At 35.1% G+C, this 23,729-nt stretch overlaps 2 protein-coding genes across 2 annotated transcripts; one reads left to right on the plus strand and one right to left on the minus strand.

The window, feature by feature from the left end:
- Window positions 1–3,580: 3,580 nt before the first annotated feature.
- On the minus strand, window positions 3,581–11,161 carry mapkapk2b (MAPK activated protein kinase 2b). Its single transcript, XM_051117685.1, has 10 exons — window positions 10,781–11,161; window positions 7,090–7,229; window positions 6,746–6,810; window positions 6,543–6,622; window positions 5,552–5,678; window positions 5,400–5,475; window positions 5,205–5,329; window positions 5,027–5,112; window positions 4,827–4,907; window positions 3,581–4,119 (listed from the first exon to the last, which is right to left on the minus strand). Exons 1-10 carry the CDS (start codon window positions 11,012–11,014, stop codon window positions 3,973–3,975), a joined length of 1,161 nt encoding a protein of 386 aa, XP_050973642.1. The 5' UTR covers window positions 11,015–11,161; the 3' UTR covers window positions 3,581–3,972.
- Window positions 11,162–12,548: 1,387 nt separating this feature from the next.
- eif2d (eukaryotic translation initiation factor 2D) lies at window positions 12,549–23,530 on the plus strand. The gene is made up of 15 exons (XM_051116333.1): window positions 12,549–12,768; window positions 13,090–13,280; window positions 13,359–13,442; window positions 13,513–13,603; window positions 15,381–15,488; window positions 15,596–15,858; window positions 15,944–16,061; window positions 18,570–18,615; window positions 18,694–18,800; window positions 18,969–19,124; window positions 19,210–19,299; window positions 19,938–20,033; window positions 22,017–22,137; window positions 22,902–23,076; window positions 23,164–23,530. The coding sequence occupies exons 1-15, from the start codon at window positions 12,713–12,715 to the stop codon at window positions 23,232–23,234; spliced, it is 1,773 nt and encodes a 590-aa protein (XP_050972290.1). The 5' UTR covers window positions 12,549–12,712; the 3' UTR covers window positions 23,235–23,530.
- The last annotated feature ends 199 nt before the right edge of the window (window positions 23,531–23,729 follow it).

A 23,729-nucleotide genomic window follows, 5' to 3' on the forward strand; every position in this document is an offset into this window, starting at 1 on the left:
GTCTACTGCCTTACTAACATGTTATGCTGTGTTTGTGCCTTGAGGCTTTGTGAATATGAGTGCCATGTGTGAGAAGGCAAAACATCTGCATTTTAACAGCCTTACTTCATGGATTCTGTCAGGACGGGACCCCTGCCTTATCATTATCCTTACACAGGATGAGCCTTTGTGCTTGTGTACGTGCATTTCTGCGGCATTTGACTTAGTATGATGGAACATGTTTTACCTTTGGTTGGAATTACAGTGGTTCTACATAGTGGAAAAGAGGTTTCTTAATGTTAACTCAACAAATGACTCGCGTAGTTAAAACATGACGGATTTCAGTGAAACCAAAAAAACTGGACATGTCAAAATAGCCCAACCGGATCTCCTGCAGTTAACCACTGGCTAGCAATAGCACAAGCTATTACTTTTAAAAGCATAATTATATAGAAAAGCAAAACAGGCAAGCCATGAATATCAAAAGGTTCAAAATTAAGAGCGACTGCTAGCATTTTAAATGGATTTAATGAATGGAAGGTGTTGTTCTTATGTGCAAATCACTTGCATCAAATTATGAAAATGCCCAGAATACTTGGAAATATTTATATAGCCATATTTATTTGTGTTTATAAAAGGCCATGGTGCATTTAATGACATCATGATGGCAGAACAAACATAGTGTGGAAAATAGTCATATGGAGGCAATTACTCATTTGAGAAGGGAATGTTTAACCAGCAGTCATTTCTTAGGCTTAATGCATATTAATATATACTTTATTTAATTAATGCATACCAATGTGCATTATGTAACGTTGTGATGTAATGTTTTTGGCTGCTGTTTTTTAGTTGCTGATTAGTTTTTTAACAGGATGCTAACGTAACACTCCCCTGTAGTATTATACACAACAAACATTATAAAACAAGCATTAAAGGAGAAGTCCACTTTCAGAACAACAATTCACAAATAATTTACTCACCCCCTTCTCATTCAAGATGTTCATGTCTTTCTTAGGTGGAACCACAGACCCAGTGTTTACAAAGCGAACGCGCAAAGACTAAGAAAGTGCAAGTAAGTCAAACGCTGTTTACAAACAAAAAGGTACAATGATGTCAGACAAATCTGAAGTTGTAGGAGAAAATAACATTTTTTCGACATACTCTACCTTTTTGAGCCAGAGTACATAGACGATGAACTTATGGTGATTCGAAGACGTGATTCCTAATAGTGATGGGAAGTTCGGATCATTTTACCGACTCAGACCTTTGAGTCTCATTCAGCAAAATGAACGAATCTTTTTTCGAGTCATTTCGTTCACGTGACAACCCCAAAATGAACAAATCGTTCAAGAAAGACCCGTGGACGCGCATCCAAGAGCCTGTGCTACAGGAGCTTTCGTGCTTAAAAAGTATACAAATTTTTATTTTTCGAAAACAATGACCGGTCGTTTCGCTAGATAAGACCCTTCTTCCTCGGTTGGGATCGTTTAGAGTCCTTTGAAGCTGCATTTAAACTGCATTTTGGAAGTTCAAATTCGGGGCACCATTGAAGTCCATTATATGAAGAAAAATCCTGAAATGCTTTCCTCAAAAACCATGATTTGTTTACGACTGAAGACAGAAAGACATGAACATCTTGGATGACAAGGAGATGAGTAAATTATTTGTAAATGTTGTTCTGGAAGTGGACTTCTGCTTTAATACTTGGTGCCTGGTGATCATGATAGACTTCTTCTTCTCAAAAACATCTGAGTGCCCCTATTATTGATTAGGTTCATATTTTGGTTTTGGGAGTCCCCAACAACAGGCTGCAAGGTCATGCATGCAAGGTCAAAAAACACTTTAATTGTTTTATAATATGCATGTATTTTTACCTTATTTGCTCAGCGACTCCCAAACGATTCACTTAACGATTCATTCTTCCTTTGCATGATGTTAATCTGTGCTGATTGGTCCAATGACCCAGTCTGTTGTGATTGGTCTACTGCGTACAGCGCATGTCAGAAATGGAACGCCTATCACCATTACATTAAGCACCCTAACAGCCATGGTATATGCGTTAGACCAGTGCAGAAACATACTGATGAAGCACTGCAGTTTGTACACCAACGTATTGCTCTATTCTTTATCATAACTCCAAGTAGTAACAACGAAAAACGTTCACTATTCATCAACATTTCAATTTCTAGACAACTGCGAGTGAATTGCTGTTAGCCAGTTAGTCAGAGACCTACAAGCTGCGTGGAGCAAACACAACACACACAACTAAATACGTATTTTGCATGCTATAGAGTACATGATAGCAACAATTTTTAAAGGGGTCATTGGATGCTAAGTTCACTTTTACATGTTGTTTGAAAATTAATGTGTGTTGGCAGTGTATGTACAAATCTACCCTATAATGATAAAAATCCATGCAGTGGTTTTTAATTAATCTGTAAAAATAATATTCCCTTTTTCAAATCGAGCCACTCTCAGATGCCTGTCATTGTGGTGTCACGATAGTTGATTGACATGAGTGTCTTACCTCAGATCAGCTGTCAAAGTCCTACTTCCACTCTTTCGATGCCGGAGCAGGGATGTAAGTTAGACAAGAATATCTCCGATTAAGCGATTGAGGTGTTGTGTTGCTGGATGTAATAATGAACATAGTGGTCGTCATTTACTCCCGACATCTGAGCCGCTGAAGATGCAGTGGATTACATTTGTTTGTGAAGGGAATGCAACAACCACTAGTATATTATAGATTTTTCATTAAGACCCTAAAGAATCATATCAACTTGTGGAAAATGGGCATCTGATGACCCCTTTAATGGATTGCTCCACTTTCAGAATAAAAATGTCCTGATAATTTACTCACCCCCATGTCATCCAAAATATTCATGTATTTCTTTCTTCAGTCACGAAGACGTTTTTTGAGGATTTTTCTCCATGTAGTGGTGCTCAGTGGATTGAAGGTTAAAAATGCAGTTTCAGTGCAGCTTCAACAGGCTCTACATGATCCCAGCCAAGGAATAAGGGTCTTATCTAGCAAAAAGATCTGTCATTTTCTTAAAAAAATTAATATTTATACACTTTGTAACCACAAATGCTTGTCTTGTCTAGCTCTGCTATGCATATGTGTACTCTGTGCACTCTGGTTCAAGACAGTTAGGGTATGTCAAAAAAACACCCATGTCATTTTCTTCTCCAACTTAAAAATCGTCCTACATCGCTGTTTTACCTTTTTTGTAAAGGGTGTTTAATCCTTCTTGCGCATTCACTTATAAACACTTGTAAACACTGGGTTGGTACTACTGCAGCGATGTAGGACGTTTTTGAAGTTGGAGGAAAAAATGAGATGGGAGTTTTTCGACATAGCCTAACTGTACCATAATGGATCTACCCACACAGTGCAGGTTTTCCAGGGTCTTTGCATGCAACAAGTGGGTGGGTGATATGCTAATGTTTTATGTTGAAGTCAACTTGAAGTCAGCTTGGGATTTGTTTTAAAAAGGACTAATTTCAATGATTCAGAGTTGACTCTTTCTTTTGAGAGACAATAACTTTATACACGGTGCACTTTCAGATTTAAAACTTTGCAGGATGTTTTTATTCACTTAGAGCTGTGTTACACACCGCATGAAAGGTAATTTTCAAAAATCCACAATAGGGGCACTTTAAAAAATTTAAAAAATCAACCTCAAACTTTTAAACAGTAGTATTTGCACAATAGGGCTTAACAGGTTCCACGAACTTAAAGAATCTGATGAGACGTTTATAAAATCATCCTCAGAACTACTGAAACACTTCAGACATGCTTCCAGACATTAACACAGATATTGTTCATGATATTGGTACAGATTTTGAATGAAAAATGAAGATTAAATGCCACGAAAGGCCTCATTTTGTTTCCCTTATTCACCAACTGTTAATTAAAATGATCTTTAAGATTTTCTTCAACTGTCCTCTTAGTGATTAAGAGCTATGCATGTTTCCACATGCATTTCTTTGTCACGGCCCTGGTTCTTCTTCTTGTATTGCAGCCGCCATTTTCTTTCTTCTCTTTAAAAGAAGAGGATTGGATGAGTCCTCGATCGGTTTGATCTTTATTTGTTCGTAGTCCACTCTTATCGTTGCTAAGGCATTAGTCATCTCCTCCTGTGTAATTAAACACACAACAGACTTAGCAAAAGCATTTACAAAATATAATGACATTTGACACTGAACTGATACCAATGTTCATAGATACTATTGTTCAAAAGTTTGGGGTCTGATGCTCCAGAAGGAAAAATGATGCATTAAGAGCCAGGGGTGTACTTTTGACCAGAATGAAGATGTGTACATTTTTCTTATTTTGTCTAAATATCATATTTTTTTCATTTAATACTACCCTTAGAAGCTACAGAAGATATTTACATGTTTCCCAGAAGGCAAAATAAGTTAAATTTGCCCTGATCTATACAGGTGGAGCTGGGGAAGGTGGAGGGTTTCAGAGGAACTCAAAGCGCGCTGCTGTGAATGCCGACCAGCCATTTAAAGGTAAGGGTTCAAACTCATTGGCTGCGTATGCGACGTGAACCAATCAGCTTGTGCCAAGTGGTATAAGGCTGTGAATATCATCAGTTATGTTAACACCCGTCAGCCTGCGCCATCTAAAGTTTCATGGAAGAACTAGGCATTTATGTGAAAATAAAAAGCTTTTGTTACATTATAAATGTATAAATGTACGGTCACTTCTGATCAATTGAATACATCCTTGTAAATGTACTAACCCCAAACAGTTGAAAAGTAGTGCATGTTTTATTGAATATTGATTTTTTATTTATTATAGGTATGTATATGAATATATGATACAGTGAACCGACCTTGAATTTGTCCCAGACGTGACTCTCTTCTTTAAGAACTTGACTTGTGTGTAGATGTGTTGAAGGAACATTCATTGACTTCTGAATACACAGAGACAGAAACATGCTTAGAAATAGGCAAATTAAATAGTCCTACAAAACTAAAAGTGGGAAAAATGGCTATCTATTCAAAGATTTCATTTTAAAAAGCTAATTCTCACATTGATCCAAGAATGGTTCATGAACTGTGTGATGGTCATTCTCTCTGAAGGATCAGTTTTCAGTAGCTGGCGAATGAGCTGCTTTGCTGTAGAGTAAAGAATTAATGTCTTATCACGTAATAATGTACGATGTTTGACCAGAACATGCTGTTAGAAGTGATATATATTATAAAATGACCTTCTTCTGACACCTGAGACCATTCAGGGTTTGGGAATTCATACTGGCCATTACGTATGCGTTTTTTCATTCCCGGTGAGAGCTGTAAGCCATGGTTTGAGTAAAATGGTGGATATCCACACAACCTAAGAATATACATATTGGTTATGAATGAATATGATGCACGGATGTGATATTTAGATTGTTTTCACTCACAAGATGTACATGATGACCCCTAATGACCACATGTCACATGACTTATCATATTTCTCTGGGCCAAGCACCTCTGGGGCTGAAAGAGAAGGATTTGCTTTAGCTACACTGTATTATGATACCAAATCAAACTCAAAACTGACTTGTTTACTTACCCACATAATAAGGCGTATAGCAGGGGGTTTTCAAGCAGTTGTTGGACGTGGTCTCTTTGGCGAATCCAAAGTCTGTAAGCTTGAGCTGGGCATCCGGATGCTTTGAAGTGTACAGTAAATTCTCTGGCTGCCAATCAGGGGAAGATTAAAAATTTTAAATGAAAGGATTCTTGTGTTTATATGCATGGAAATTTAGCTGTTCACTTCTAAATGAACTCTGTGAGTTCAGTGTTGAGTTTTCCTCTTGGCTTCCAGCAGTGAGTGAGTATAAGATTACAGAATGACTTTTCTTCCATAAATGTGCTGTAAAATGTATTTTCTCAGTTAGATCATTTGCAAGGCTTAATGCAGTTATTAAAGTGCCATGTTCAGTTAAAGTCAAAGAAACCTAATTGGCTGCATTTTCAATTGGAAACCACAGCAGGATCCTACAGTTACATAATATGCAGGACAGGCCAAATGGCCTCCGGAAAAACAAGCTAATTTGTATAATTAGAGTATGGCTGTAATAAGTTATGCCTTAATTATACTTCAACTTAGTGACCTTCAACCAGATTTGAAACACCATTTTTAACCATTCAGCAATGTTTGTATTGTCTCTCTGTCACTTATCATGACTAGGTTGTTAAAAGTTTCATATCACAGAATCATTAGGGTAAACCTAATATAAAAACTGTAATATTATGAAATATTATTACAATTAAAATATTTTAATATTAGTATTTCTTTTTAATATTCATGTTAAAAAGAAACCACAAATCATTATGTTTTCATTATTCTTTAAGTAATAGAAGGAAAAACAAATAAAAGAACAGCACTGATGTGAAATAAAACACTTTTGAAGCATTACGAATGTTTACAGTCACTTTTGAACTATTTATTGCATTGCTGAATAAAAGTAATAAAACATCTCGCTGAAACCACACTTTTGAATGATAGTAGATAATGTAATATAGTGCTGATGCATAAAAATAGCTATATAGTAGCTTACCTTGAGGTCTCTGTGAGCAATGTTAATATCATGCAGAAACTCCACAGCTTCTCCTATACTTCTCATTATTTCCGAGGCTTCTACTCATCGTGTGGAAGGAAAAGCAAAAACAGAGAGAATTAGTAACTGTGATGTGTTCACTGTTTTCTCATCAGTGGGGCTGAACATGTTTGTGTGTGTGTGTTTGATGTGAGAATCTGTACCTCTTTCAGTGAAAGCTTGATCACCACGTTCCTTAATGTGGTGAAAGAGTTCTCCCCCCTCCATACTGTTGAAGTAACAGATGCAATAACAGATCATTAACCTCACGCTTTTTTGTCATAGATGTGTATTGGAAATGGATGAACACAATATTTTTTATAAATATTTAAAGTATAAAAATCAAAAAACAATTTCCCAATGATAAAAATGAACATAAAACAAATCCAAAAAGTTCTTTGAAAAAATACTTTCTCAGAATACTTTTTAAAGGCACTTTAAACTGGTATATTATAAATGTTATATTGGTATTATAACATTTTGATTTAATTGTATTAACAAGCCCTACCACTCCATGATGAGAAGCAAACACTTTTTGCCTTGGTAATAATTCTCAAAGACATCTTCGATTCCTACAATATGTGGGCAGATCGATGCCCTGCAGTGAAGTTCCACTTCCCATCGAGCCTTAGGGGTGTCCCGCAACATCTAAAAGTGAGGGTTCAAGAGCATCAGACTTCAAATGAAACCCTTTTAGACAGTCTACACTAATAATGTCATTTGTAAGCAATACCATTTTTATGTTAACTAAGATAAAACAACACTTGCGCCCTTAAAATCTCAATGAGAAGACATAGAATTTTATTTTACTTTACAATTTTTGCTCATTTGCCTCCATTGAATTTGTTGGCGTATTTTTTTGAAGCTGGTGTATATTTTAGTCAGCATATTTGGAAAATGATTCAGATTTTTATCATATTGTACACCCTGTATTCAGTGTTCGAATTGTGTCAAAGACCTTGGGGGGGTCTCCCTAACCTAATCAATAAAGTCACTTAGAATAAAAAGACATTTTAGGCTGTTACCACACAAATAAAATCATTATCAACAAAATTAATCTTTTCAATATAGAGGAAACACAAACGCTGCATCTGAACTGGCATTTAGATGGATTTACCCACTGTTTAATGCAGGACATGAATGCATGAATGCATGCAGTAATCTGTTACAAATGCATGAAATAATGTTCTAATATAAAAAATCAATATCACATTTTAAAAAAAAATGGCACTCTTTGTGTGATATTGATTAACTATATTAAATGTTAAAAATACACATTTTCTGCCCCCGTAACCTGTATTTTGGGAAAATGCAAAAGACTCAATCACACAGTGAAAGAACGACTCTAGCTAGTGTTTAAGCACTCATACCTCTTCTTATAATCAATGAAGCTGTCCATACACTGTATGATATATGAATCTCTTACTTACATAATTACATCTGCACGTACATCTGCTCTTTGCTGCTTATGATGAGGGAATTTGCGAGTTTCAGTATGAACAAAACTCCAGTTTTCAGCAATGACTGATTGGCCACTGCATTCTAAACTCAACAGAGTCTTGTGTGATTGGTTATAATGTGCAACGCTGTAAAAACACGAAAAATAAAATATGATTTAATGTGGGTAGGTCTAAATGTAATACAGCAATCGAATCTTTTCATTTCATTAGATTTATGTTTGAAGTATTATAGTTTTATTGAAAAAACAGGGGACATATATCTTTTTGGGTGTTATGGGGGGTCCCTTAATGCTTATGGGAGGTCCGGGACCACCAAGCCCCCCTCAGTTCGAACACTGCCTGTATTTACTGTTATGTAGATTTCAATGTACTATAGCAAATTCCAGCATATTGACAAGTAGGGTAGACCGGGTAGAGTTGGTACAGGGGTACATTTAAAACACTTTAAATAACTTGTGTGAGCAACAAGTCTGATCTGTGATATTTGCTTCGCATATGCATATTAGCGCCCTCTCAATCGTGGGAAATTTGAAGAACGTGCACTTTTCCAGTCCAAAGATATAGACAAACGTTTTCTTTTCTAAAGTAAGTTTTTCACTTAACCACGTCCCTTTCACATTAAAAAGCTTCTCATCCTTGTACGACTGTTAATGCTAACTTGTATTTTCGTAAACCTTACTCTGTGCTTTAAAAAATGACATATTGCATGACTTATGTGTCTTGCAAGGTCATTGTAAAATCTAGAGAAATGTTCGAGGTGGTCAGCGGGGTACAGCTGAGACGCATGTATCAAATGTACCCGCACTAGAATCCTATTGTGGCACATGCAGTTTAGTTGCACGATGTAAGGTATATTCACATTCAGACCATATACCTGTTTTGAGAATAACTTTTGTTTTGTTTTTATGGTTTATTAGGCTATTGTTATTATCTTTTATTTATTATGTTTATTAGGTTATTGTTTGCATTTGATCTGTTTTATTATTGCTGTTTGCAATTGTTCAATTTTTTTTGTTGTTGTTGTTGTTTACTTTTCAACTGTTACTATTAAAACGATGAACTAAAATTAAGTATTGTATAGCTGTTTGCCATTACTGTACAATGTTTTACAAATGAACTACTTTTAACTAAGAAAATTACTTTAATTCAATTTAATTTTCAATTTAACAAACCCCATTTTTTGTCAAGCCAACTCAAATATCTAAGTTGTTGCTTACAACTTAACATTTCAAGTTGACTAAAAATTTGATTGACTGAACTTAAAATTTTAAGGCAGCAGGGTAACAAATTATTTTAAGTTGAATCAACAAATTGTTTTTTTTTTTGTTTGTTTGTTTGTTTGTTTTTTAGAGTGTACTTTACAATGTTAAATAAATAAATAAATAAATGAATAAATATAACACTGCATAACAAAATTAAATATTATTAAATCATAACTTTTTACCATTTACTTTACCATATTACAAATAAATCCTAATCTAATCATGACAAACTATACATCGTTGGAAAGGTCTAAGACTCCTAAATAGAGATTTTACCATATTTTTTGTGTTACAAATCATGAAGGAAAGGTAATAGATTAATATATGTCAAGAGTGCAACTTAAAAAAATCTACATCATAACATGAGTTCTGACCTTTGTCACAAAAGACTTTCTTCGTTGCCTTTTTTCCTATTACAATTTAGAAATCATAAGAAATGACATATTAGTTCAAAACTTAAAATCTCAAAATTCATCCTTTGAAAGGCATTTTAAAATCAGATGGAAAATGTACATCAAAATCATATTACAACATGTTTTTATTCATGAATTATACAAATGTAAGTCTGGATAGTGCATTTTTATGTCTGTGTTCAAAAATGAGAGTGACAGTTAAAGGGTTAATACACTTTTGATCTCTAGTAGGATATTCCATCCACGGTTTTACCCTAAATGTATAGGCTATTGCAGGATTGGAAATGCATTTTCTTGCCCCTAAAGTACATTTTCAAATATTTTGAAGGTTAAAACTATATTTCCAATTTCAAAAATGTATTTTATTGAGCTTAACTGTTTACAAAATATTTAGCATATATTTTAAATTTATGTTAAATAAATTGTGTATTCGTCATGTGGAATAGTTTCAATGGCATTGACAGAGAGTGTCAAGAAGGATATCTGAGTAAAAATGAAAAGATAATTGAGGCTATATATAAGGTTTCTCAAATTACTACACTGGCAGAGCTCCTGGAGAATGTCTAGGCAGTTTGTGAGGAATTTACAAAGTCTATAGCTTAAGTGCTTAATGGATCCCATAAGTTCCTGCCAGAACTCAACAGACGTTAATAGCTCCAGTAACCCTATTATAATGGAAAAGGTTTTGAGGCACCTCAGTTTCTTGACTGCATAAAAACAATCTAAAGAACCTTTAGTTTTTACAGCATTAAAATGTCCACTTATTTTCAAGAATACCTGATTGGTCCTATTTACCAAAGCTTTTTAATGATATGAAAACCTGGACTCAAATGGGACCATGTAGAGTAGTATAAACATTGGATTTAATACAATAAACATTGAATAACTGGTAGGACCTTTTTAACAGCATACCATAAGTGGAACGGAGACTTTATCACACACAAACATATTTAACAACCATCCTTTTTACATTCCTTTTATTTCCTTTAAGGTGGAGAAAATTAGTTTGGATATGAAACATGCAAATAAACAAAGTATTTTAAAAGAACTAATAAAATCAATACCTTCAAGGCATAGTTTTTTCCACTTTTCTTCTGGAATATTTCCCAAACCTTGCCGTTGATGCCTATCCTGAGCACTTGTCCTGCAAGCTTATACTCCTCTGTTATTACTTTCTTCTTTATCTTCAGTGTGGATTTCACTGGCGACTCCGGAGGCACAATGCTGATCTGAGGCTGACTCTCTTGCTGCTCACCGGAAGGAACAGATTCATTTTTATTTTCTGTATCATCTAGCATAGTGGTAGACTGTGTTCATCTCTGTCCCTGCAGCAGCGAAGACTTTTTTAGACCAGCTTAAAGGATTTTAAAAGGATCCAATTAACAGGGCAGTTTTGAATCTTTACCTGCATGAAAGGAATTTTCACACAGACACAACAACTCTCTGCACTGTTCTGAAGGTTCAAATCAGCCAGAAATGCAGTTTTTGTGTTAAATATGCACTTTGACCTATTTGCTCTGTGACTGATAAAGCATTCACATTTAGTTAGTTAGTCAGTCAGTCAATGAAGCAAGTTTAATGGAGGTGAGACACTATTCATTTTTATTGCAGAACAGTGACTTGTTATATAAAAGAAAAGTTTAAGAAAGACATGCCCTGCTGAAAAAAACTGGAAGGTCTGAGCTGTAAGTAGCTGGTTTTAACTGGTCTCCCAGCTTGGCTAGGCTTGTCAGACTGGTTTTAGCTGGTTATTCCAGCTGGTCTGCCAGCCTCCTGGCCAAAAACCCTCTGAAACCAGCCTGCTGACCAGCTGTTTCATTTCGCAAGATGTAAACATACTGATCCCGATACACTTCCTGTTTCTTTTTTTTTTTTTTAACTTTACACAAACATCACAAAAAAATACAACCAACATAACATTTGACTGGATGAAAATGTTACATTAGCACAAGCAATTCTTATTCTGACCCATATGGCAAAAATATATTTTCAAATGCATTTTTTAATATATTTCAAAACACAGAAATACATTTGACTGGATGAAAATGTTACATTAGCACCTTTAAGATGTATTTGTATATGTGAAATAAAAAAAAAAAAAAACAGGAAGCGCTTTTGGACCAGTGTTGTTTACATCTAGCGAAATGGATATATATATATATATATATATTTCAAAATACAGGAATGGTCAAAACTATTTATTTCAATCCTAAAAAACAAAACAAAAAAACATAGTAATAATATATATATATATATATATATATATATATATATATATATATATATATATATCAAAATACAGAAATGGCCAAAAATATTTATTTAAATCCTAAAAAAACAAACAAACAAACAAACAAACATAGTAATAAGATTAATAATAATAATAATTCACATTTGATAAAAAATGACTTATTGATTATGATTTATTTTTTAAATAAACAAATAAATATTTCAAAAAATTGTATTTATATTATTTATATTAAATTATTATTATTATTATTATTATTATTATTATTATTATTATTATTATTATTATTATTATTATTATCGTTGTTGTTACTACTACTACTGCAATGTATAACAAAATTAAATATTATTAAATCATTATAAATATAGACTATATAAATATAGCCAGTTTTAATAGTGGTGACTCATTCCTACATTCTGCCAAACGACTTGTTATACAAGTCGTTTTATAAAGGCATTATAATGAATAAATAATTATACACTTATTAAAAAATACGAAAGAATCCAACAAATCAGTTTAATAACCAAATAATTTTATTTTCAAAATTGATTGGTGTGGCGGTCACTTCAACAGACACCGGCATTTTCCAGTCGGACATGTTTCAGCGTTGCACCCGCATGGCGTTCAGAGCACAGCATATGATTGAATTACTCTAATAAATAGTTTTTATGAAATGAAATATTAAAAAACTGTACTTCGTTAGTTGATTTAGAACGGCTTCCTGCAAGTACTTTATCGGAACACTGAGATGTTTGCAAAAGCGTTTCGTGTGAAATCTAACACCGTTATTAAGGGATCTGACAGGTATTCAACCAGTTAGATTTTTAAAGATGAGTTGAAAGAAATACACTTGCTAAGTCAGTCTTATTCAGCATTGAGTAAATCAACTATCTAGACAGCTCTGCTTCGTGCACATTCATTTCACCAAGCTGTAACAAATTACGACTTAATATTATCTACTGTATCTTAACATGAAGTGTCTTACGAAAGCATTGGCATGTTTATGTGTGATTTCTTATCTTGTTGTATTACTCTTTTGTTTCCTTTCCTGTCTGTTAATACATAGGAATATTGAGAGTTTCTAAACTCATTTATTTTGATGCCTGGTCCTTTCTGTCCATACAGGAGGAAGCTGAGAGCAGATATCTCTGCTTCTTTCCCTTCCCTGTCGGCTGAGGATCTAAATGAGCTGATCCCAAATAAAGAAGAGCTGAATATTGTCAAGATTTATGCACATAAGGGAGATGCAGTCACTCTGTACGTCCTGCATAAAAAGCCCATATTCTTTCAGCTGGATAAACAGCTGTTTCCTACAGGTGAGTCTGCAGGTAACCCTTGGTTTGTGTTAATAATGATGATGTTTATTTAAATAATACATTTGTGTCTGTTCTCAGTGTACACACTGTGGCAGTATCCCGCCATGTTACCAGCATTTGTCACATGGCCGCCTGTCCTGCAGAAGTTAGCTGGTGGAGCAGGTCAGCACCTGTTTGTTAGTATTCATCTGTGTGTGTCAGAGAAGACGTCTGACTGATTTCTCCCCCGCAGATCTCATGTTGCCGGGTGTAGTGGTACCTCCTGATGGCCTTCCTGAGGTAGATAAAGGAGACTGCTGTGCTGTCACTCTTGTGATGAACAGGTAACACCGCAGTTCATTTGTACAGATCTTTCATATTATGTTTGATTATTGTTGAGCTGTAGAGCGCATGTGGACACCACAAGGTTCAGTCCAGTTAATGTAATTTCCTGAACGTATTCTCTCCTCCTATCATCATCATCATCATCTCTCTCTCTCTCTCTCTCTCTCTCTCTGTCTCTCTCTCTCTCTTTTTCTCTAGTTGCATAAGCAAAAGTGACAAAAATGCCTAAAATGAAATTTAAAAGAGTTAAAAAAAAAAAAGAAAAAAAATTTAACCATCATCATATTTGATATGCAAATTTCTAAGGCCTCCAAATGATTAACATTATTAAAATTTAGCTGAAAAGACTGTCGTATGCAACCCGCTATACATATATATATATATATATATAAATTATTAGTAATATGAACACACTTAACACTTACTGCATTTTTTTATTAAAAATACAGAAAAAAAACAGTAATACTATGAAATATTGTTGCAATTTAAAATGACAGTTTTCTATTTTAATATACTTTAAATATATTTTATTTCTGTAATGAAAAGCTGAATTTTTTACATGATCCTTCAGAAATTATTTTAACATGCTGATTTGCTGTTCAAGAAACATTTATTATTATTATCATCATCATTAATATTTAAAACAGTTGAGTAAATTTTTTTCAGGTTTCTTTGAATAGAAAGATCAGCATTTATTGGAAAAAAAAAACTTTATACACTTCATACACTTTTGTAACTTTTACATTATACCATTCAAAAGCTTGAAGTCAGTGTATGTTCTTCTGAAACCTGAAAAATAGAATGATTTCTGAAGGATCATGTGACTGAAGTAACGATGCTAAAAATTCAGCTTTGAAATCATAGAAATATGATATATTATTATTATTACTGTTATTATGTTATTGTACATTTGTTATTATTATACATTTTGTTTGAGCCACTGAATATAATTGAGAAAATTATAATAGTATAATTTGATATGTCAAACTATAGACGGTTAAAAAAAAAAGTGTTTTTTTTTTTATTATTTATAAATTTTGGATTTCTGACTTTTTTAAAATTTAAGTGGTAATATTATTAAAATAGATTATGTCTTGATTAGACTAAAACAAACAAACATTGAGCATGTTTACATGCACACCCATATGTTAATAACTACCAAAAAACAGCTTTTTGAAATAATTTTTCCTAGGTAGTAACCTCAAAACATTATCATCCATGTGTCTAACTCTGAGTATTGCATTTGTTATGTGAGATGTAAAGTTAAATAACTTCAGAGTATTAAAAATGTCAGCAGGAAATGTAGTATGGACTCATTCTCTTCTCACATTTGCAGTTTCTACAACTGCACCACTTTTCTGTTGGTTGCACACATGAGAACTTCTTGGGTCAAGTGTGTACAATATATTTCCTTCTCCATCTCACAAAATGTTCACTAGTTAAATGCTCTTCAATCCACAGTAAGGATGGTTTCATGTCACATAGTCAGACGTGTACACTGAAATAAGCTGCATTTATGGGGTTTACATAATAAAGCAAAACAGTTTAACACATTTATGTGACCATGCACATTGTCATCTTATTCATAAATGGTTTATGAAAGTGTGTGTAAACATGCTCAGATTATGTTGCAGAAAAATTTACTATTTTGTGTAGTTGGCAAAGTAGATTTTGTAATTGAAAGTACTCTGTGTAGGTCTTCGCTATTAAAATTGCTTATAAATGAAGTTCTCTTGTGGGTAACATACATATAAAATTGTCCTTCTGGTGTTGAAGGGCACCAGTGGCTGTTGGCACAGCAGCTGTGTCGAGCGCTGAGATGAGGAACAGTGGCATGAAGGGGAAAGGAGTGAATATTTTACACACATACATGGACCAGCTGTGGTGAGCTTTGCATTACAGCACTATTCTGTCTTTTACGTTCATTTGCACTTATGTTTGTGCTACTTTACGTTAACTTTTTACAGATATTTTCCTTAAATTCTCCACAGGGCTTTTGGTGATAAGTCACAGCCTCCAGTTATGCCAGTCACAAACTCACCAGCACAGGTGGAGGGAGAAACAGAGGGAGAGGAATGTGAGGAGAAAGAGCAGGAGGTGAATGACAGCTCTAATCCAGCTCCAGTGGAAACATCTCGTCAGAGCATGCAGGAGCTGAGGCTGGATGAACATGAGGCATTGAAGGAGGAAGAACCAGTTGAGGATAAAGAGGGAGAAGACGCTAACGGAGAAGAAGACTCTAGATCTCCACAGGGTGAAATGTCTTTGACTTCCTGACCCATGTCCATTTTGTCCAATTTGTTTGCTCTATGTTGACTTTTATGTTTGTCTCATTACAGAGCAGATGGATGAGTTACTGCTGCAATGTTTCCTCCATGCACTAAAAACTAAAGTCAAAAAGTCACAGCTGCCACTACTGACCGGCACCTTCCTGCGCAACCACATGATGTTCTGCTGGTAATGTCTCCTCTGTTATTACCTTCTAATCTTCTGACATTTCACCTGTTTTTCCAAAGCTCAACCTCTTATGTTCATGCTAAAAATTGGCCTTTTCACCATCATACCCTTATTTTAAACTTAGTAATTAACTCAGTAACTGTAAGACATCTGAGACAATTGAAAAATGTAATAGTTCTCCAAAAAAGAAAAAAAATCTATCATTAATTACTCACCTTTATGTCATTTCAAACCTGTAAGACCTTTGTCCATTTTCAGAACACAAATTACATAGATCTCAAATTGAATAGTGTGATATTTTTTATTTCTTTGTGCACAAAACATATTCTTGTAGCTTCAAAACATTACTGTTGAACTACTGATGTCACATGGACTATTTTAACGATGTTCTTACTACCTTTATGGGCCTTGAACATGGTTGTTGCGTTGCTGTCTATGCAGGGTCAGAAAACTCTCAGATTTCATCAAAAATATCTTAATTTGTGTTCTGAAGATGAACGTCCTTATGGGTTTGGAATGGTATAAGGCTGAGTAATTAATAACAGAATTTAGGAATTTTTATACCTTTAAGCTAGAATGCACATGCATATGTATATATGTTTAAGTTAGGGATGCACGATATTGGATTTTTGCCGATATCCGATATGCTGATATTTTTGTCTCATTTTGGCCGATGTCGATACCGATATATATCCTTTTGTTTGGAAACAATACCAAGCATACCTGGCATACACCACATACTGTATTATATATTGACTGATAAATTACAGAACGTTTAGCAAACACTGAGGAATCAAATAAATAAATCGATTAAAAGAAAGCCTCCATAACATTAGGCAAACGGCAAAGATAACAAGCTTTTCCAAATGAAAACTAAAAGAAAAGTAAAACTAATCTGGGTGACCATGACAGTGCTTGCATTTTTTTTTTGCACACGAATACCAACATATTCATCTTTTCTGGTTTAAGAAGCGGTCTTTTACTTGAAATCCAAATCCTGGGTCCGCCGTCGTTTCCTCAGTATTCGCTTCATTTTGGTGCGTGCTGCGAGCACTTTCGCGCTCCTGCTGAAGCAGCAAATACAAACCAGGATCTATACGAAGCACTCAAACCAAAAGCACCTCTTCGCGTGATCAACATGGAAAGTAAAAGAAATTTAGTCACTAATTCATGTTTAATTATAATTTCTCCAAATAGGCTAATTGTTTCATATGCTGCACTGCGCTTTGACAGGACTGCAGGACACGAACAGGATATAATTAATGACTACAACTTATTAATTAGTTCCTACGATTTATTAATTTATTAATTTGTAAAATAAGGGAACAAATTAATAAGTTGTATGAACGAATTCTTAATTCACTGTCACAAAATCTTTTATTTCCCACCTGCATGTTTACCACAGTAAGAGATACGAAAACATGGATTAAAAGTGAATGACAATAATAATAATAATAATAATAATAATAATTTTGCAAAAATAAACCTGTAAAATTAAAGGGTGAGATGGTGAGGATTTGGGAGAAGAAACTATAAATATTATTTATAGTTTGTGGAAATTTGTGACCTACCGGCAAAACAGAACACACAGCCGTGTATTGCTTTAAATATATGGGCTCAAACTGCATGAATCCAAAATCATGGTCGCTATGTATAACATTTGCCTGCTAACCAATTATTTATTTTATAAAGAAAGCTTTGTACCTCATTTGTGTCATAATATTCCATAAAAATGTTTGTATGAGCAACAGTGTTTTCTGCCTTAGCGCCGCCGGTGAAAGAGGTTCACTGGCCACGTGCCGTAAATACAAGTTTCATTGTGTTTCAAAAATACAACAACGAGCACCGTGAAAGCATTTAAAAAGGCACATTCAACGGTCTAGTGACTGGAATGAAACAGCCAACAGTAAAATGATTCCAAACGGAACAGCGGCCAAATGACCATATTTAAATCTGTTTGTTTTACAGTCATGCTACTAGCCTTTTTTAGACAAAAAAAAAAAAAAAGCCTTTAGTTCGGGTTTTGAGTGGCATTGCACATCCTGTCATGCCACTATAAGCCACTACAATAGACGCATTCTGCAGCATTAAAGTTAACAATTTAAACAACAATCTGACATCCATACTTCTTACCGAACGAGCATTATAGGACCCAGATGAGGCTGCCACCTACTATAATTGTTTGCTTGGTTATCACACACCGAAAGCCTCATTCTGTACGTCCATTCTCAGTTTAAATGCAGTGATCCAAAACAGTGAATGCAATTACCATTCAGGCAAAACTTTACTTCAAGAATGAGCCACACTGCTGACGTGATCTAATCGCTAGCACACTCTAAGCACACTGAGTTAACATATTCCCCTTATCGGCATAATTTTTCATATGGGGCCGATGCCAATTTACTTTTAAAGCCATTATCGGCCAATTCCAATATCAGTCCGATAATATCGTGCATCCCTAGTTTAAATTCTTGAATGTAAGATTGACAAAGTTTTTTTTCCCCACAGTCCTAAAGGAAAGTACCTAGATATCAAGAAGTCCAGTTATAAAAAGGTAGTTTTCACAGATTGTGAGATTTTAGTCCATGTCAGTGTTTTTGTTGGTCACAATGTTTCTTTCTTCCTTTTTTAGCTTTCTAAGTTTCTGCATTGCATGCAGAAAGATCACAGTCTGATTCAGGTGAAGGAGCTGAGTAAAGGTGTGGAGAGCATTGTGGAAGTTGACTGGAAAAACCCTGAGTATGCAGTTGCACCATTTCACTATTACTGACATCTGATAAACTTTTAATACAATTTAAAAGTTGCAAGAAATATCTATCGCTTTTTTGTTTGTTTATGCAGTCTATGTCCAACAAGTGTGTTGTGTTTTGGTTTTGAGGGTGGCTGTTTTTGCACCTCTTTTTTCAGGTTGTGTTCTTTTAGCATACCAGAGGACTTTGAGCCAGAGAAAAAGCCTGAAGAAGAAAGTGGAGCTTCTGAGGTCCTGTACCAGCCCCCTGAAATCACAACACTATATGGGGTCACTGCACGCCTGGAGCCTCTCTTTCAGGATGCACAGAAAAAGTTAACGAGTGAAAACATTTTGTTGTTGTTGTTTTTAAATTGTGTATTATTGAGAGTGCTTTAAGCATGTGAATTTGTGTTTCAGAAAGGGGACGCCTCTGAAGGCCGCTGAAGTGAGGAATATCATCACAGAATATGTGAAGAAAAATGAACTTGTCTATGAAACCAACAAAAAGTGAGTTCAGTGCACTTTTTATGCACATTTTCACTCTTTCTCTTGTATCTTGTTTACAGTTTTGCAATTTTTTAAAATGTTTTTGAATGAAGTCCCTTACGCTTGCCAAGGCTGCATTTTTGGTAATCAAAAATGCAGAAAAACAGTAATTTTGTGAAATATTGTTACAGTTTAAAATAACTGTTTTCTATTTAAATATATTTTAAAGTGTGATTTATTCCTGTGATGCAAAGCTGAATTTTCAGCATCATTACTCCAGTCTTCGGTGTGACACGATCCTTCGGAAGTCATTCTAATATGCTGATTAGCTGCTCAAGAGACATTTCTTATTATCAGGGTTGAAAGCCATTGTGCTTTTTTGTTTTGTCAGGATCATTTGTTAAATAGAAAGTTTAAAAGAAGAGCATTTATTTGAAATATGAACTTATGTAACATTATCAATGTCTGTAATGTCATGTTTGATATATTTGTAAAAGTATTGATTCCCTTAAAAAAAAGAAATCTTACAGACCCCAAACTTTTAAACTGTAGTGTATGTTGTTCTTATTGATCTATCTATGCAAACTACTGCATGGTTTCAGTACCAGATTTTGCAAGGTTTGGATTGAAGTGACTTCCTCTCTTCTCTTGTTCGTCAGTTACGTTAACATTAACCCTACACTTTGTGACTGTTTGCTGGAGAAGTCTGAATACCAGGAAGTGGAGAAGCTGAAATGGGATGAACTCTTTAGCAGGTAACTGTACACAAAGCCTGTTCTTTTTTAACATATCAAATTGTTGAGTTTTTATAGAAGTGCATAATTTTTTATTTCAAACCAGATTCTCAGCAGGAACCGTATTAAGCCTCTGAAAATAATATCAGTTTCTCAGCTGTGTTTAATTGGCAGCTGCTTATATTGTCAGTCTACAATCCAACTGTGTGTGTAATTCATAACATATGGTTTAGAAATGAAGTAACTAGCTTTTTACATTTGATAGAATGTTGATGGCTGCTTGTGTGTGGGATTTTTTTTTTTTCTTCTAATTTTATCATGTATACAAAAAGTCTTAGATCTTTGTCAGTGTATATATTTGTGAACAATATTTGAGAGAAATAGGCCTTTTGTGTACATAGGCAAAAAGTCTTAGATCTTTGTCAGTGTATATATATTAGTCAACATTTGAAGTGAATCAATACCCGTTCTGGTCTTAGGATAACTTTGATGAACTTTTTCGATCCACTTCAAATGTTGACTACTATATATACACTGACAAAGATCTAAGACTTTTTGCCTATGTACACAAAAGACCTATTTCTCTCAAATATTGTTCACAAATCTGTCTAAATCTGTGTTAGTGAGCACTTCTCCTTTGCTGAGATAATCCATCCACCTCACAGCTGTGGCATATCAAGATGCTGATTAGACAGCATGATTATTGCACAGGTGTGCCTTAGGCTGGCCACAATAAAAGGCCACTCAAAAATGTGCAGTTTTATCAAACAGCACAATGCCACAGATGTCACAAGTTTGAGGGAGCGTGCAATTGGCATGCTGACCGCAGGAATGTCCACCAGAGCTGTTGCCCATGAATTGAATGTTCATTTCTCTACCATAAGCGGTTTACAAAGGCTTTTCAGAGAATTTGGCAGTACATCCAACCGGCCTCACAACTGCAAACCACGTGTAACCACACCAGCCCAGGACCTCCACATCCAGCATCTTCACCTCCAAGATCATCTGAGACCAGCAACCCGGACAACTGCTGCAACAATCGGTTTGCATAACCGAAGATTTTATGCACAAACTGTCAGAAACCGTCTCAGGGAAGCTCATCTGCATGCTCGTCGTCCTCATTGGGGTCTCGACCTGACTGCAGTTAGTTGTTGTAACCGATTTGAGAGGGCAAATGCTCATATTCGATGGCGTCTGGCACTTTGGATAGGTATTCTCTTCGCGGATGAGTCCTGGTTTTCACTGTACTGGGCAGATGGCAGACAGCGTGTATGGCATTGTGTGGGTGAGCGATTTGCTGATGTCAACGTTGTGGATCGAGTTGCCCTTGGTGGCAGTGGGGTTATGGTATGGGCAGGCATATGTTATGGACAACGAACACAGGTGCATTTTATTGATGGCATTTTGAATGCACAGAGATACCATGACGAGATCTTGAGGCCCCTTGTTGTGCCATGCATTAACGACCATCACCTCATGTTGCAGCATGATAATGCACGGCCCATGTCGCAAGGATCTGTACACAATTCCTGAAAACATCCCAATTCTTGCATGGCCAGCATACTCACCGGACATGTTACCCATTGAGCATGTCACCCTTATAGTGGCCTTATATTGTGGCCAGCCTAAGGCACACCTGTGCAATAATCATGCTGTGAGGGGGATGGATTATCTCGGCAAAGGAGAAGTGCTCACTAACACAGATTTAGACAGATTTGTGAACAATGTTTAAGAGAAATAGGCCTTTTGTGTACATAGAAAAAGTCTCAGATCTTTGAGTTCAGCTCATGAAAAATGGGGGCATATATATATATATATATATATATATATATATATATATATACATATATATATATATATATATATATATATATATATATGGCAAGAATGGGTATTGTTTTTGTTTTAGAACAACTTTGATGAAAGGTTTTGATCCACTTCAAATGGTGACTACTGTATACGGATTGATCTGAACCCATGTGAACAGTGTTTCTCTGTCTTCAGGACTCTAATCAGAATGCAAGCATGCCATGAGGTGCTGTTTCCAGGTCAGCCTCCTGTGGTAAAGAAAGGACAGATGGAGCCGATAGACATTACTGTCGCCTCCAGGGGCTCCAATAAAAAGGTATGAAGCCAACATAAGGCCATGACTATATATAGTGGCCCCAATAAGTATTTGGATGCTTAAGCCACAAATCTATGAATAGAATTTATTTCATAATTCAATATTAAATAAAGTCCAGAACTTGACTTTTCTGAGCCATATTGACTTTTAATCTACTGGTTTCAAGATGATTGTTAGTAGATGTATGAAGTCACTTCTCCTTAAATTCACACAGGTGTCCTATCAGAGGAATTATAGGTGTAGTTCGTCACATTAATTGTGCACGTTCTATTAACATCTAATAATCAGAAAATGTCACACTTTTTATCTTGATCATTTTTTTGTTTAATGTTTTTGAACGAAGTCTCTTCTGCTCACTGAGGCTGCATTTACTTAATCAAAATAACAGTAAAAGCAGTAATGTTATGAAATATTATTACAATTTAAAAGAGCTGTATTCTTTTTAAATATATTTTAAAATATATTTTGAAATTCCTGTGATGCAAACCTGAATTTTTAGCATCATTACTTCAGTATTCAGTGGCAAATGATACTTCAGGAATTATTCTAATATGCTCAATATTAATATTGCTCAAAAAACATTTATTATTACTATCAATGTAGACCCCCAATTTTTTTTTTAAGTTTGCCTGTTGTTTTTTCATGTTAAATCTCCTTTTGAATTTTTAATGTGAAAACACAAAAATTATTTTTTATTAGAGACAGACTGCCTTTTATGTCGGATGTAAAACACATTTTTCACACTCATTGTGTCATTTATTAAGGTTACAATAATTAAGAATCTGGAGGCATTTGGTTTGGATCCAGCTGTGGTAGCAGACACTCTGCAGCATCAGGTTCAGGCCAGCTGTGGCCTTCAGGAATGCCCAGGAGCCAAAAACCGAGTCCTTGTGCAGATCCAGGGAAACCAGGTTCAACAAGTCGGCAAACTGCTGCTAGGTACCGTATAGTCCAGCACTATATGACTGCCTATATCTCTGCCTGCAATATTTTGCTTGTATGTGAGTGCACTTTTCTTCATTACAGATCGGTATAAGATCCCACGGAAATATGTACTTGGTCTTGACAAAGCTCCCAAACCAGGCAAGAAGAAATAACAGACGACACCTCAATGGAAGAACCATGTGTTGTTGTAATATTTCAAATAATATCTGTAGTTCAACCATAACATCATTTGTGCAATACAATAAATCTGATTTAATTCTGAACAATCTCTTAAATTAATCTTTATAGTTTGCATAATGTTTCCTCAGCAGAGCACAGTTTATTTACATGCCTCAATAACAGCTTATTCAAGCATTAGTTTGCCCTTCCGATCTAACTGAGAGAGTGACTCCAGAATGACTATCATCATTTATAATGATGAACTGCCAGGTAGGAAAGTATACACTGTCACAAGCAGGGAATTACAGCTCAACCTTAAAGGAGAAGTCCACTTCCAAAACAAAGATTCACATGTAATGTACTCACCCCCTTGTCATCCAAGATGTTCATGTCTTTCTTTCTTCAGTCGTAAAGAAATTATGTTTTTTGAGGAAAATATTTCAGCTTTTTTCTCCATATAATGGACTGATATGGTGCCGCAGTTTAAA

This window comes from Labeo rohita, chromosome 8 (genome assembly GCF_022985175.1).
Source record: "Labeo rohita strain BAU-BD-2019 chromosome 8, IGBB_LRoh.1.0, whole genome shotgun sequence".
NCBI lineage: Eukaryota > Metazoa > Chordata > Actinopteri > Cypriniformes > Cyprinidae > Labeo > Labeo rohita.